This window comes from Rhea pennata, chromosome 3, assembly GCF_028389875.1.
Source record: "Rhea pennata isolate bPtePen1 chromosome 3, bPtePen1.pri, whole genome shotgun sequence".
NCBI lineage: Eukaryota > Metazoa > Chordata > Aves > Rheiformes > Rheidae > Rhea > Rhea pennata.
The window spans coordinates 54252697-54266551 of record NC_084665.1 but is presented as its reverse complement, the minus strand read 5'-3'; the positions used below and the strand labels follow the sequence as shown (position 1 = coordinate 54266551).

Below are 13855 nucleotides of genomic sequence, written 5' to 3'. Positions count from 1 at the left end.
GACCGCGGCCGCTAGGCGCGAAACGCCTCACGCCCCGCGGGTGCGGGGGGAGCAGAGACACCGCCTCGAGGGGGGCGTGGCGCAGGGCCGGAGTTGCGGCCTGATTGGCTCCCTCGCAGCCAATGGTGGGCGGCGGCGCGAGCTGCGGGCGGCCATGGAGGTGGGGGCAGCGGGGTTCGAGCGGCGCCTGCCGCGCCTGCGGGGCCGCCTCCGCCGCGCCGCCTTCCTCGGTGAGCCGGGCCGGGCCGGGCCGGGCCGGGCCGGGCCGGGCCGGGCCGGGCCGGAGGCTTCCCCTGGCGCCGGCTGCGGGCTGCGTGCGGCCTGCCGGGGCCCCCGGCCCGCCGCGGGCGGTGCGCCTCGGACGGGGAGGGCGCGCGGTGTCTCTGACTGCGATGTGTAAAGGAAGGACTAAATCCGCTTTCCGGCGATAATGCGGGAGTGGAGCTAATACTAAGGAATATATTTACGCTTAGCTAATGGGGAAACAAGTAAATCCCGTATAAGGGTGTAAGGCTGCTTTTCAGATTTAAAGCCATAGCCTTTTTCCCCTTTGGTGCAGCTGCTCTGACGGTGCTGCCTCTGCCTTTCCTGGTGGAGTAGCTCTCTGGTGATGGAAGGTGACAAAGGCACCTAATGCAAATGTGAATGCAAAGTATGATTTATTTATTTATCTATCTATTTATTTTACATCGCATATCCCATGTTAGGAATTTGTGCCCCCTCGTGTATGAGTGGAGAAATCCAGTCAGTTTGCTCAGAAGTTATAAGAAGGGTGGGCTTGCTTGTGTATAAGCCTACTTTAAGGCGTTAGCAAATAAATTAATTTCTAAATTGTGCAACAGGCTTCCCCTCAAAAAGATGGGGTTTTTTTCTGTCCATCTTGCTGAATGGATTAGGGAAGAGATGGGAGAATTTACTTTTACACTAGCTGATCACTGTTGAGCTTGCTGTTGGGTTTGACAAAGAGGCTACAGCAAGGATAAATGCTTCAGAGACCCGTGTCTAGAGGCCAGTGAAATGAATGTATCATATTTCAGATTTTTTTGTGTTTTGTCTCAACAGGGCTTGATATGGAATTTACAGGCTTACATTCAGCTTTCCCACAAAATAACAGGCCAAGGTAAAGGTGTTGCACTTGAAACATAAGGAAGAATTGCTGTTCTAGCTTGGCAAAAACAAATCAGTGTATTGCAAAGGTTTTTATGTTTTCTTTCCATGACCCCACACTTCCATTTTTTTGTTTGTTTGTTTTAAACAGTCTGTTTGATTCCCCAGCTGAGTGGTATCTGAAGGCCAGGCAGAGTGTACAGCGCTTTACAGTTAGTCAGTTTGGTAAGTGCTATTCCTGATGGAGAAGAGAAAACAATCTCCCTAGATCTGAGCTGTAACCAGCATTTTGCCAGCTGGTGAGCTCTGGGGGTAGTTCTGCTTCAAATTCTCTGTTAGAGCCATTTGTTTGCTATGGTAAATTTTGTCTTTTTTTTTTTTTAACTGATGCTTAATACTACCATTTAATATTGTAAGTAGTCTAAAGTCAGGTGGGCCATATACTTTTGTCTGTTTTAAAATTGTTCATATTTAAAGGTTACAGTTACAAACAGTGTTTAAAACCAAGGATAGCAAGCTAGAAGGAGGTCATAGCAGCTTGTGTTCAAGGCTATGTCACTCATACAGCATGTAAGTAAGATGACTATTGGAGATGAAGGGCTGATATTCTTAAGACTTTAAAAAAAATCAACAAGAATGGGCCTTTGGTGGGGTAGAAGGCTGTTGACCATTTTCATAAAGAACTAGCTAAAGGTCAAGAACTAGCTCCAAAACAAGACCTTAGGCCATGGAAGGCCTTAATGTGCTTTTTAGGGTTTATTATTAGCAGGGACCTAAGTAGCAAAACCCATGTTTCTGTCCTCTGTTATACCTAATTATTTGCAAATGCTTATGTATTATAGCTAGACCCACCTGACCTATGTATGCATGGTTGGAGACTTTTGTCACTAGCTTACCTGTTATCACTCGTTGCTCAGTTTCATTTGTTCCTTAATCAAATTTGACTTCTCTTCCCACTTAGCCCTAAGAAGTTGTTACTGCCCAGCTGTCATGGAGCTGGGGAGTGACCTGGCAGTTGCTGTTAAAATTGCAGTGTGGCATTAATGAATGGAAAACATGCACTCCATTAGGGCATTCCCACATCTCTTATCTATTTTTTCCACAGTATCAGTAGGCATCCAGCTCAACATTGTCATTTCAGCTCAAGTTTCTCTCTTGTTTTAGGACTGGCGATATTCTCAAATGAAAACTCAAACAAGTAAGTAATATGCATCCTTTCCACATACGTTTTCAGTTTTCTGTAATAATGAAGATACTGCAGTTGAGATTTTATGGAGAGGTTCTTGGGGCGGGGGGAAGGTTATGCCATTTCCTGTGATTGTCTTCTAGAGAGATTTTTCCCTTCTCTTGTAGGTATGTGGTGCATTCATACAACTTTTTTCTCTTTCCTTCAACGTTTGGAGTTACAGATGCTGAATTCACCCTCTCTGCATCTAGCATTCAATTCCTGTCTCATTATGGCTTTGACTATAATAAGGTATGTAGTCCCTACAGCAGAAATCCGGAACAGAGGAAGTCTGTGTAACTACAGGAGAAGTTAGAATTAACATCCTCAAATGCTATGTTTCTGGTTTAAATATCTTGCTAAAGTATGTATGTGGTGACTATGTGGTTCATCATGTATTGGGAGAGCAAGCATTGGCTTCAGGGCCGCTGCAGAGGCAATGACCGTGTCTTTGTCAGCCTAAGCAGATTACCCTGTCCCTAAAGAAGAAAGCCAAGCTCTAGTGGGCTGAGAAGAGCAGTTGTTTAACGGACCTTCCTGGGGCACCTGGGCTGCCTTGCTACCCAACCATGTTAGTTTTACTAGCCACTAAGTTGGGGAAGTCTCAGTTTATCTGCATTTTATGTATATTTATGTACTGTATCATTTCCCATAAAAGTCAGGCTATGCCATCCCATAACAGCACTGCTTAGTAATTTGGACAGGAAATATCACAATATTTTGATATTTTTGAAGTATCCCATTAAAGGAATGGTAAAAGCAGAGCAAAAATAAGTCTGAATAGAGTTGACAAAAATCATCTTCCTTCCTCCAAATACAAGTACGTCTTCCATTATGTAAAAATACATCTCGGATTACTTACATTCTTCAGAAGTACCCCCTCTACTCCCCACTAGAGGTGTTCAAAGCCTGTATTTTGAGAATGAGGAATATCAGCATCTCCAAATGCATGCCAATTTTAGACATGCCTAACCAACTTTTCTGTAATTTGATGCAAGAAAGTCCAGGGGAGAATAACCAACTTGAGACTCTTTCCGCTTCAGTTCCTGAAAGATGGAATCCCATACATGAATGAATTACAGGAGAAGAACCTTATCCAGCATCTCTTGGCAGGTAGCTGGAAAGCCTGCAGGTGAGTGTTCCCCAGAGAGTTGCTTCCTATGTTGACTCTGGCAGCTCACCTTCATTCAGGTCCTGTTTTGTAGAAATACTAAAATTTGTTGATATGTTTGCCTTGGTGCCAGCTGTTCCAACATGCAGTGGTCCCTCCAGAGAAGGGCTGAGGTCACAGGATACAATGTGAAGAACTGGGTGAATGTTTGGGAAATGATTCTTTTGCATTTCCATATTGACAGCAAAGCATGAGGCTCCCTCTGGAAAGAGCTTTTTATCCCCTTCTCTCTTTACCCTGATTGTGCTTCAGTGCCCTGGACAGGGACAGGATGAAGAAGGCTATTGATGAAGTGACGCGCTGGATAGCAGCAGCAGAGGAAGAGGAGACTATGATTCTGCAGGATCTGAGTGGTATGAAGCAAGATGCCTCCTTTAGGCACCTGTGGGCTCTGAGTGCCTTCATCACTTTTCCTTAATGTCTAAGGGTGGCTACTGTCCTTTGCTTGTTCTGGTAAACTGGTCTATTTAGTGTGAAAACACCTGTTCCCATCTTGTCTTTACAGCTGTCTATGCCTCTGTTCCAGTCAGGCATTCATCTCTGGGGTTTGTTCTTCTGCTTTGTTGAGGTGATTGATCTTCCTGTAAAGAAAGTGGATGATTGGGTGCCTGGAGGAGGGGAGTTTGCTTTGTGCTAACCTGCTTCCATGTTGTGCTGCTTCAGAGCAGCAACTGGAGAATCTGTAGTTTCTCTGGATCTAGAGGACTTCTGAATCTTGGATGATCTATTTCTTGTTTGTTTCCTTTCCCTTATAGAAGTTGAAAGTGGCTTGCCATTCAGAGTTTGTTCTCCCTTATATGCAGCAGCAAGGAGCCCCATGGGGCCACAGGAAGAAATAATGCCTGTGGGAATAAACAAGCTGTGTTAGTTCTTGGGAGCAAGAAAGCAGAACTGAGATATTTTTTTGTTGTTGTTGTTTCAAGGGTGTTGCAGTACAGGGAGTTATAACAAGAATACTTAGTAGGTTTGCTCATAGAAACCAAATCTTGAACTATTTCATACCCTGACCTAGAGGTTAAAGTTCTTCCTAACCTTGTCTCTATTTAGGCTTTTCTATAGTGGGTGAAATGGAAGGAGATGGAGAAGTATATTCAGTTTATTTCAATCTATCTATCAGTGAGACTGATGTTTCAAGATGGTCTGGTAACAGTGGGCACATGCGACAGAAAGAGTATCTATTTAAGTAAGCAGTGAGACTGATTAAGCTGTCTTTTTGCATATTGCAGTCTGCTCAGAAGAGGACTGAAAATAGTTTTGTATCAGCAGTGGGGGGAAATGCATTAGTACCTGTCACCTGTGCTTGGCTTCTGGATGACTCTGAGATATTTCACAGACACAACCAGAGTTTTTTCAGAGCACTCATGATAGTCGTCTTCCCTCTCTTCTCTTTCTGTTTGTCTCTTTCTTCTATGTCCTTACCAAAGCTTACTTGCCTGAAGTTCTTACTGTGACATTTTTTCCTTATTACCGTATGTATAAGAATTTACCAAGATCATACATTCAGAAATATTTTCTGTGCACTGGAACAGAATAATCTGTTTAGTCTTTGTATCTAGAAAAATGATTTTCTGAACAGGTTTCTCTGCATTTCTGAAGTTTCTGTTCCTCCTTTTTTGTCTCAGGCATTCAGATGTTTGAAGTTCAACTGGTTTTGAGGCGAGCTCTCCAAAATGTTTGGACACAGCCTCTTGGAGGTAATGAGGTGAGCTGAAAACTAGGACCTTTGGGAATAGGCTTTCTGTTGAGATAGATATGGCTGACATTCCTGCAGTCCAAAATAAATTGCTTGTACTTTTAAGGATAAGAGTCCAGGAGGAGGAGAAAAGAAGATAAAGGAATGTTCCAGGAAGTGTTGATTCTGGATCACCCTCCCCCCCCCCCTTTTTTTTTCTTTAGGGATCTCAAAGTTGAGTAACTTTGGTTTCTGTTTCTCTTGTAGCCACAAAACATCTTGAAGTGGAAACATTTATTTTTCTGGAAGGACTTTCTAAGTCTCTAGACTTTGTTGGATCTTTCCTTCAGAACCTACCTACAGAGGACTGTAGTTTTCATAGTAGTTTTCACCTTTCATCTTCAGGTTTTAAGTGTGATGCATTTTTTTTTCCTGAATTAAACCTATGGCTGTGGACTTCTCAAAACATGACATGAATAAGATCAGAGTCTGTTGCTTAGAAGTACTTTTTGCATCAGTACTGTTTTGGCCTGATAAGCAATGGCAACAGAGTGGAAGGATTTACCTCACTTGAGGCACAGTCTTTGGGGATTCAATTTGTGTGATTCCTCTTTGTTGTCTTATTTCAGTGCCATAAATCTGCTATCATAATAGCATTGAGTTAAACAGGAATATGCCCATTTGTGTTCTGTTCTATGGCAGCAACCATCCTCTAAAGAAGAAACACTCTTATACTCTTAGAGCAGATTTTGGAATACTGATCTCTGTTCAGGGAAGAAAAGTGAGGTAATCCTGAGGTGCTGGAGGATGCACTGTTTTTCCATCCTTGACAGGCTAGAAACTGAACTTGTCCTCAGCATCACTGAACCCCAAGAAGCAAGATACATGCTACTAGTATGGAAGGTTGAGACACTCAGTAACTGTCCTTTTCAGGTGATAGTAAAAAAAGTGAGTCCACATCATCGTCGGCTTCTGGAGAATTCTTCTCATGACTCCTGCCAGAAAGAGCTCATTCTTATGTCTGCCCGAGGCTTCACCAACCTCTTCCAGGCACTTGTTAAAGCCAAGAAGGTAAAATGCCTCATTTCTATTCACATGTCCCTTTCTTTTACTTTTACTTTGTTTTGTTGTTATGCTGGAAGTAGAGGGTTTATAAAAGGTAAGTGCTCTGTATGGAGTGATGTGACTCCACGTGTGTGTAAATGGCTATGCACTAGCTTCACCACCTCCTTGTCAGTTTACAGGAACAACCAAGCTGAATTCTTAGATTGCAATCATGGTCAGAAAAAAAGGCTGTTAAACATAAGATCTTGCTGATTGGGTCCCACTCCCAAAGCATGTTCAGAATTATTCATTCAACAGTAAATTTCCCTGTGTTGCCACTCCCATTACTCCTGCAGATCAAGCAAGACCAAGGGAGAGGGAGCCAGAACGTGTTCTTAAAAATGTTTTTTAGAAAACGTAGGCATTTGCAATGTTGAAAATTCTTGTGTTACTTTACCATCATCTTAGAGAGCTGAGCAGATTATACTTTGCAGTAATCGTCAGACAGGCTTATTGGACCACCCAGTAGTCTGATTATGTGTGGCAAATCTTACATTCTATATGTAGATAATTGAACAAATCCAAGTTCTGGAGGTCTTTATGGTTGCTGGGCAGTCAAAGGCTCTGCCCTTGTGAGTGAGCCTCTAAATCTGATCACTGGAAAAATATGCCTGGGTTCAACTGAAAGACAAACCACACCCATGGCTCCTTAGGTCCACTCAAAACAGAATGCTACTGAAAAAAAATACCTTCTTTGTATAGATCATAAGTTTGACTTCCTGAAAGCAGTAGCCTTGTTGTGACTCTTGCCATGTGAATGACTGTTGAGTGAGTGTGTGTGGATGCTGCCCAGGGAATGAAAGGATTGCAGCTGCTGAGCTGGTTTGAAGTTCATTCTCTGAGTTGTTCTGCAAAGGTGTGCTCCAATGGACTGTTCTGTTTATATTCTTCCTGTAGCCCCTGGTGGGACACAACATGCTCATGGACCTTTTGCATCTTCATGACAAGTTCTACAAGCCCCTTCCAGGTAATGCTGTACCTAGCTGCTGTCCCCAGCAGTGGTTTGCCAGATTGCTACCTTTGCAGTAGGGATGGAAGAGTCAGGACAGTGGTCGTTCAGCACCCCAGCCACCTGCAGGGTTTGGCAAGCAGCAGTGCTAATCAGCTACCTCTTCTGATCCTACTTCTGGAGCAGTGCCTTATTCCTTTGACTGCCCCTCCCCTTCTTATTCATATGAAATACCTTTGGCTTTTCCTCAGTTTCATGATGTCTGTCTCTACATGTGTTTTGCTTTCTTATTTCTCTGTTAGAAAGCTATGAAGAGTTTAAAAGGAACATTCACAGCCTGTTTCCTGTCCTCATAGACACCAAGACTGTAACAAAATCTATCTGGAAGGTGAGATGCGAAGGTCTTTTTTGTTTGGAGTTGGTTACATAGCTGTAACCGGTTCTCAGTGTTGCCATTAGACGTCCTGATTTCAGATCTCATTTAATGAATTAGCAATAACAGAAAATGAGCTCACTTTCCACAAGGGCTGTCTTAGTTGATTTTCTAACACATTCTTCTTTTACAGAAATACCCATTTCCTCGAGTATCTAATCTTTTAGAGGTGTATGAGGTTTTGTGCAGGTAAGTGGAGAGCTATAAAAGGTTGAATAATCCCTTTAATTTCTTGGGAAAGATATTTCCAAGTCAGCCATTTCATATATTCCTACCTTCCCTCCTTCCAAATGTTCTTTTTTTTTTCTCCTTGTCTTTCTAAATTTAACAGTACAAACTTGCTAATTTTATAAATTAATTATGAAGTAAATTATCTTTTCTAAAGACTGTTTCTTTTATCATATCATTAGGGGCCTAGAGTCAATAAAATATATTCTTGTCTATATTCTGTAACAGAAATGTGTCAGGTTGGTTGATTTTTTTTTTTCAAATGTCATTGTCAAGAGATCTGGATTCCACAGTACCAAGCAGGGCCTGACAGCTTCATTAATGGATTTCCATCCTTATTTAATTGGTCTCAAGTTTGGCTTGCAGATAGCTCTAATTCGGAGTATGTTGCTTATGGCCTGTTATAAAATGAGTAGGTATTCTCCCTCAGGGTCTCAGTGAAAATACATCCTAACTTCATATGGCAGCTCATTGGAAAGAACTGCTCTTAGTGTGGAGCCCAATGTAGTAACTAAATACAAGTCAAATGGAGCGCATCAGTAAATATGTTGTCTCAGGAGCTTAGACATGATGTAGTAGGAGACTTTTTCCTTTTTCTTTTTTTTTTTTTTTTTTTTTTTTTTTTTTTTTTTTGGACTTGTTCTGTGGATGTAAAATCTGTACTTACAAGAACAGTGCTAGGATTCTGTGTTTTTTTGGTGGTGGTGGTTGATTTAGCAATTTCAGACTGAAGATTCTTGGAGGTCTTGTTCTGTTCTCCCCCCCCCAGTCATTCCATGGTATCCATTTATTACTCCATTCTCCAGAGCCTTCCACTCAAATAGCGTTCGTATAGAGCCATCTAGTCAACCCCTTTTCCTAGAGTTGTCCACTGTATTGATTTTTAGGATAATTTACATTTTTGTAGGAAGTTAGAACAGATTTGCTGCTTAATAGATTTGACTGGGGAAAGAAACTGAGGTAGTAGGTTAGTTTTCAGGAAGGAAACTATTAGCTAATATTCAGCTAAATGTTGTACTTTTTTTTTTTTTGTAGGATATAAGCAAAATTTCTTTTTAAAAGTTTTAAGTAGCTTTTTCTAAAATGAAATCACAGTTTACCAGACAGCAGGAAAGAGTGGTGCTTAACTTGTCTTCTCTCTGACATACTAAGAAAAGAAAAATTTCACACTTCTGTTTGTTTTCAGCAGTGATCTAAATCACACAGATTCATCGTGCCCAGTGATTGTTCTTGCAAGTGACTGCTCAAGATATGGTACGTTCCTTTAGGCACACCTTCAAAGAGAGGTACCTAAAAGGGTTTTATTTTACTCTGTGGATATCCATATGCAAAGCATGACTGAGTGTCAGGCTTGTGGTGAATTTGCACAGAGCTTCTGATACACATCTTTGCCCAGGCCCAGATCCTGCCCTTCAACAATGTTGCGTGCTATGCATATCCCGACAGCCACCAAGCGTACTGTACTGCAAGGCAGAACGCAGATGTCTGCATTATGCTGCTAGCACAAATGACATTTGTGCGCAGTTGAATTTAGCCCAATTTGGTGCTCTCAACAGCCCTTGGAAGGTGCAAAGCAATCTAGGAAGTGGCAGTCCCAGAAAGGTCCCAGAAAGCAGCAGGAGCTCTGTGCCTCATGTGGAGTTAGTGATGTTTGTACAGGAGGATGTGTTCAGTGCTTTTTATGATACTTGCTGCCCAGACAGAGATTTCTTGTCTTCTCCAAGCTGCATGGTATCATGCAGTACAGAGCCTCCTGTGTACGCTTTGAAATGGTTCCCATACCATCAGTAACATACAACTCTATTCTAGATTTTCTTAAAAGATAACTTCATTTTTTATCTACATCTTACTAAGCTTTTCAACCACTGGTGTAATTGCTGCCTTTTTGCTGCTTTAAAAATTTTGCTGCTTTTAAAATCTGTGGTGGACACACAGATCTCCTATGGGGTATAAAGATTTAAAAAGGAAGAAGGGAACAGAGCTGAGGGAGGGGAAAAAAGACAAAACAGTAGATCTTAAAGTTGTCAGGATTCTGTGACTGAGCAGTCTGCACAGTGTGTGAGAGGTGTTTACTCCTTTGTGATTTTTTTCTTGGATGCTTACAGCTGAGAAGAAGTCTCCTCATGAGGCAGGCTATGATGCATTTCTCTGTGGCTCAGGTAAAATGCTTCTAAACATTTCTGAAAAATTTGTATTGATACTCAGCCATTCCTTTTCTACTCTGTAACTTATTCATTTGATGGTAAGTAAGACTTGTTCATATACAGTCTGTTCTTAGCAACTTATCTGCTCTTTGAGTTTTTGCTTTTTGTTTTCATTTGTTTAGTTGTCTTTATGATTTGTTCTAATGTCACTTCATTGTTTTTCCTTCTAGTTCTTCTGAAAGTAGCTCACTTGCTACTTTACACATCAACAGAGTGAGTGTTCTTTAAATGTTTATTTTTCAAAAACTGCATTACATGGATGGATCTTATGAAAATCAGCTGTCAGTTTGCTTTGGATAACTTTTTGTTTTGCAGTCTGGCTTTACTTTAGGAGAAAGTGTTACTGAAAATGTCACAGTTCTAATTAGATTGTAATTTTTATAAATCTGAACATAGCAGCTTTATGTCAAAGCTGACATTTTGAAAATGAAATCAAGGGCCATGAGATGGTTCAGAGGTTGGGAAATGGCATTGTGAATTCTATTTATCCTTAAACAAGCTCTCTGAAGTTCAGCTCACTTGGGTAAGGTTCAAATCATTTTTCCATTCATTTCCATTTTTGAGATCTGTATGATGCAGTGACTTCAGTAAAGTTCCTAGCAGACAACTGTTCAGATTTCTTCCCTTTGCTTGTAACTTTCTGACTCCTGTAGAGGATACCAGGACTTGAAATACGTGTCCTATAACTAGGAGGGCTGCTGAAGTCACGAGCTCTGTGCTGTAGAGGTAACATATGACAGTGCAGCTCTGGAGAAAACATTGTTCCATTTTGTTTTCTTGCTTAGTGTCACAGCAGAGGCCGATCCATCTTTTTCTGAGTACCTCAGTACATTAGTCAAGTATCTGAACAAGGTGCATTTCATCCGAGGTGGCGTTTCAAGCATTGTGCGTATAAGTGCAGCTCTGTACCAGTTTGGGGTGTGGGGGTCATTACCCTAGATGATGGCTTTGTTAGAGGAGAAAAAATCCACTAGTGCCTAGGCCTACCTTGGCAGAAGTTTTCACCATACAAACGGCACAAATGACTTTTTGAAAAAACAAATTAATTGAATTTTGCCTTATGAACTATATTAATATTGTCATGTTGAAAGATGGCATCAGCTATCTTATGCTGCCCTAATTCTCTCTGTTCTTTAAGACAGCTTGATGTTGTTCTGTAAAACAGCTTGATGTTGTTCTGGTTGTTTCACCATGGTAATCATGACAGTTTTGCTTTTGTGACTCATATTTAGAAAAATCCTGAAACAAAAGAAAAATAGCCTTGCCCCATAGCTGTCTTTTACAGCCTGGCTTATGTATGCATGTCATGTTTTGCATGTTTTTTGATTGTATTAGCAGTGCTTCTCTATTTCCAAACTCAGATATATCTCAATATTCTGTATTTTCTAGAATTTTTCTGGGGTAGATGCTCCTTGCCGACGTCCCCCTCTCCTGGTTGTCCACGTCCAAGGTTGGCGAGGGATGAATGAAAGGCATATTTACCAAGAGTTAAAAGCTCTTTGTCGGTTTGATGTTAAACGTATCTCAGAGAACCAGTTCATTTTGCTGTCCAGTAAATTTAAGCAGTAAGTGACAGATCTTCACTTCAAGTTTCCATCTCATCTTCTCTTTGCTTTGGCAACTCTCAGACAGAGATTCCTCCCCTGATTTGTGGGAGGCTGAAAGCAGCCTGCAAGTCATGGCTAATGACATCTGCTCTTGTTACAGTGCCAGGCTTGCTCTGCAAGATTATAAAGATCACCCTAATCTGCAGATTTCTCTCTATCGCCACTGGAGGCACTCTCCACACGTGAACTGCCTGTTGCAGTAAGTTACAGCAGTTACAGTTGATGGTAAGGGGAAAGCATTTTCTGCAGAGTGCCAGACCCCCAGGCACAGAAGCAGCCTGCTGCTCTTCTGCAGTGTCCTTCTGGGGAACAAGGGATTAGGGAGCAGGGTAAGGTACCAATTATTATCCATTCACTTCCATTTTTGAGATCTGTATGATGCAGTGACTTCAGTAAAGTTCCTAGCAGACAACTGTTCAGATTTCTTCCCTTTGCTTGTAACTTTCTGACTCCTGTAGAGGATACTAGGACTTGAAATACCTGTTCTATAACCAGGAGGGCTCAGGTACTCCTGAGTTCTCACCTCTGGGTCAATGGGGCTTTAATCTTGATTACCAATGGGAAATGTTTCCTCATGAATAACACAAAACTATGTGCTATCATTGTAGAAGGAGGGTTATCTTAATGAACTGTAGTGCTAGCTTTAATAACCTTGAGGAGAAGGAGGCAAGTCTCCAAGTGGGGGGTGCATGAGTTTTTTAAAAAGCCAAGGTGAAAGCTTGGTAGCAGGAGAGAATTGTAGGTTCAAAGTGCATATTCAAAGTCTTATGAGGCAGTGATGGTGATGCTGAGAAAGATGAATTTCTCATATGACACAATTTGGAAAAGAATCCTAGTTCTTAATAAGTACAAAATTAATCCCTAAATTTAAGTAGCCTTAATGTGTTTTATCATTTCTGCCCTTTAGAGTCTCCAGTATTGTTGCACTGTGGTCTCTCTTGGCCTTCGTCCTCGGAGGAGCTCCTTGCTATTCAGTGTAAAGGATTGTTTTATGGATGAGGACTGAGGAACACTGAGCTTATTTTCTGTCTATGTTTTTTTTCCTCTCTTTGCACAATAAAGTATGAGCAGTAACAAGGTACAAATACTGTTCTAATTGTTTTCTTGCAAACTGTTTTTTTAGGAGGATGCTGTGGGTTCCAGTTAAGTGTTAGTCTGTTAATCTGCTAGAAGCATAGTCCTCCTCTGAAGAGGAGGAGATGGTATTTTGGATGACTCAGTTATTTTGATCTTCTCTTAGGTCTTTACAGCAATTCTTAATGCCAGATGGTTTCCAATGCTTGTGCTGCTTTGTAAAACACATTTTTTTCTTAAAGTTATGGAAGTTACGAAGTGGAAGAGGCTATTTTTAGCTTCAGTTGTAAAGCAGAGGAAATGTCACTGTTGACCAAATTAAAATGGGTAGAGTTGATTGAGAAACCACTCTTGAGGCTCATGAAAGATTCTGAGGAATACTAAATACTTCACAGTGCTGCAAGTGTTGTACTTTTCAGTGGTAGTGGAGCTGATGATAAACAGAGAGAAATGGCATGTATTTGCTTTCGATTTGTAGACTGTGTGCCAACTCACTTGACTTGTGTATTTCTGTTTGCTTCTAGTGCACAGCATGTGAGCACTCTTCTATCCAAAAATACCATGCGACATGCTTTGTTGATTAGTTTCTCTGATATAAATTTGTCAGTCCAGGGACTCCTGTCTTCTGAAACTTCTTCTATAAATTTCCTTGTCTCAGAAGAACCTGCCAATCTGTGATTTCCAAATAGTGGTCTCTAGATTTCATCAGTCAACACCTACCTGAATGGGACTTGTAGTCATATAATACGTGGAATCTGCGTATAACTGACTCTGAAATGGGAATTGCAGTGGGCATGAAGGTCACATGTTCTCTGCTGTTAACTGTTAGCTGCTTTGCTGCTCTTAAGGAGAAAAGGGCAATGTATCTTCAGATGTGGTTCTCAAGTTTTGCACAGTTTGTGGTTTACAACTCATTTCATAAGCTAGCTCTTAGCTAGACAAGTAACTGACTTCTGGCCTTTTTTTTTTCCTCTTTGTAACTCCTTAAGTAATAAAATTCTTTGTGGCAGTGTTTCTTAAAATACCAGTGTAAATATTTTCCTGTTCATTATTTCTATTGTGTTTTTCTGTCTTTTATCAT

At 41.2% G+C, this 13855-nt stretch overlaps 1 protein-coding gene across 1 annotated transcript; it reads left to right on the top strand.

The window, feature by feature from the left end:
* The first annotated feature begins 154 nt into the window (after positions 1–154).
* On the top strand, positions 155–12764 carry PNLDC1 (PARN like ribonuclease domain containing exonuclease 1). The gene is made up of 19 exons (XM_062573708.1): positions 155–230; positions 1063–1120; positions 1259–1332; positions 2272–2305; positions 2461–2584; positions 3376–3464; positions 3756–3856; positions 5126–5205; positions 6109–6246; positions 7177–7246; positions 7531–7616; positions 7795–7850; positions 9076–9143; positions 9995–10048; positions 10264–10306; positions 10879–10978; positions 11483–11658; positions 11801–11899; positions 12608–12764. Exons 1-19 carry the CDS (start codon positions 155–157, stop codon positions 12678–12680), a joined length of 1599 nt encoding a protein of 532 aa, XP_062429692.1. The 3' UTR covers positions 12681–12764.
* The last annotated feature ends 1091 nt before the right edge of the window (positions 12765–13855 follow it).

Coding starts and splice junctions, on each gene's coding strand:
- PNLDC1 (XM_062573708.1), top strand. CDS start 155: ATGGAGGTGGGGGCAGCGGGGTTCGAGCGGCGCCTGCCGCGCCTGCGG. Junction 231..1,062: donor CCGCCGCGCCGCCTTCCTCG/GTGAGCCGGGCC, acceptor TTGTCTCAACAG/GGCTTGATATGGAATTTACA. Junction 7,851..9,075: donor GTGTATGAGGTTTTGTGCAG/GTAAGTGGAGAG, acceptor GTTTGTTTTCAG/CAGTGATCTAAATCACACAG.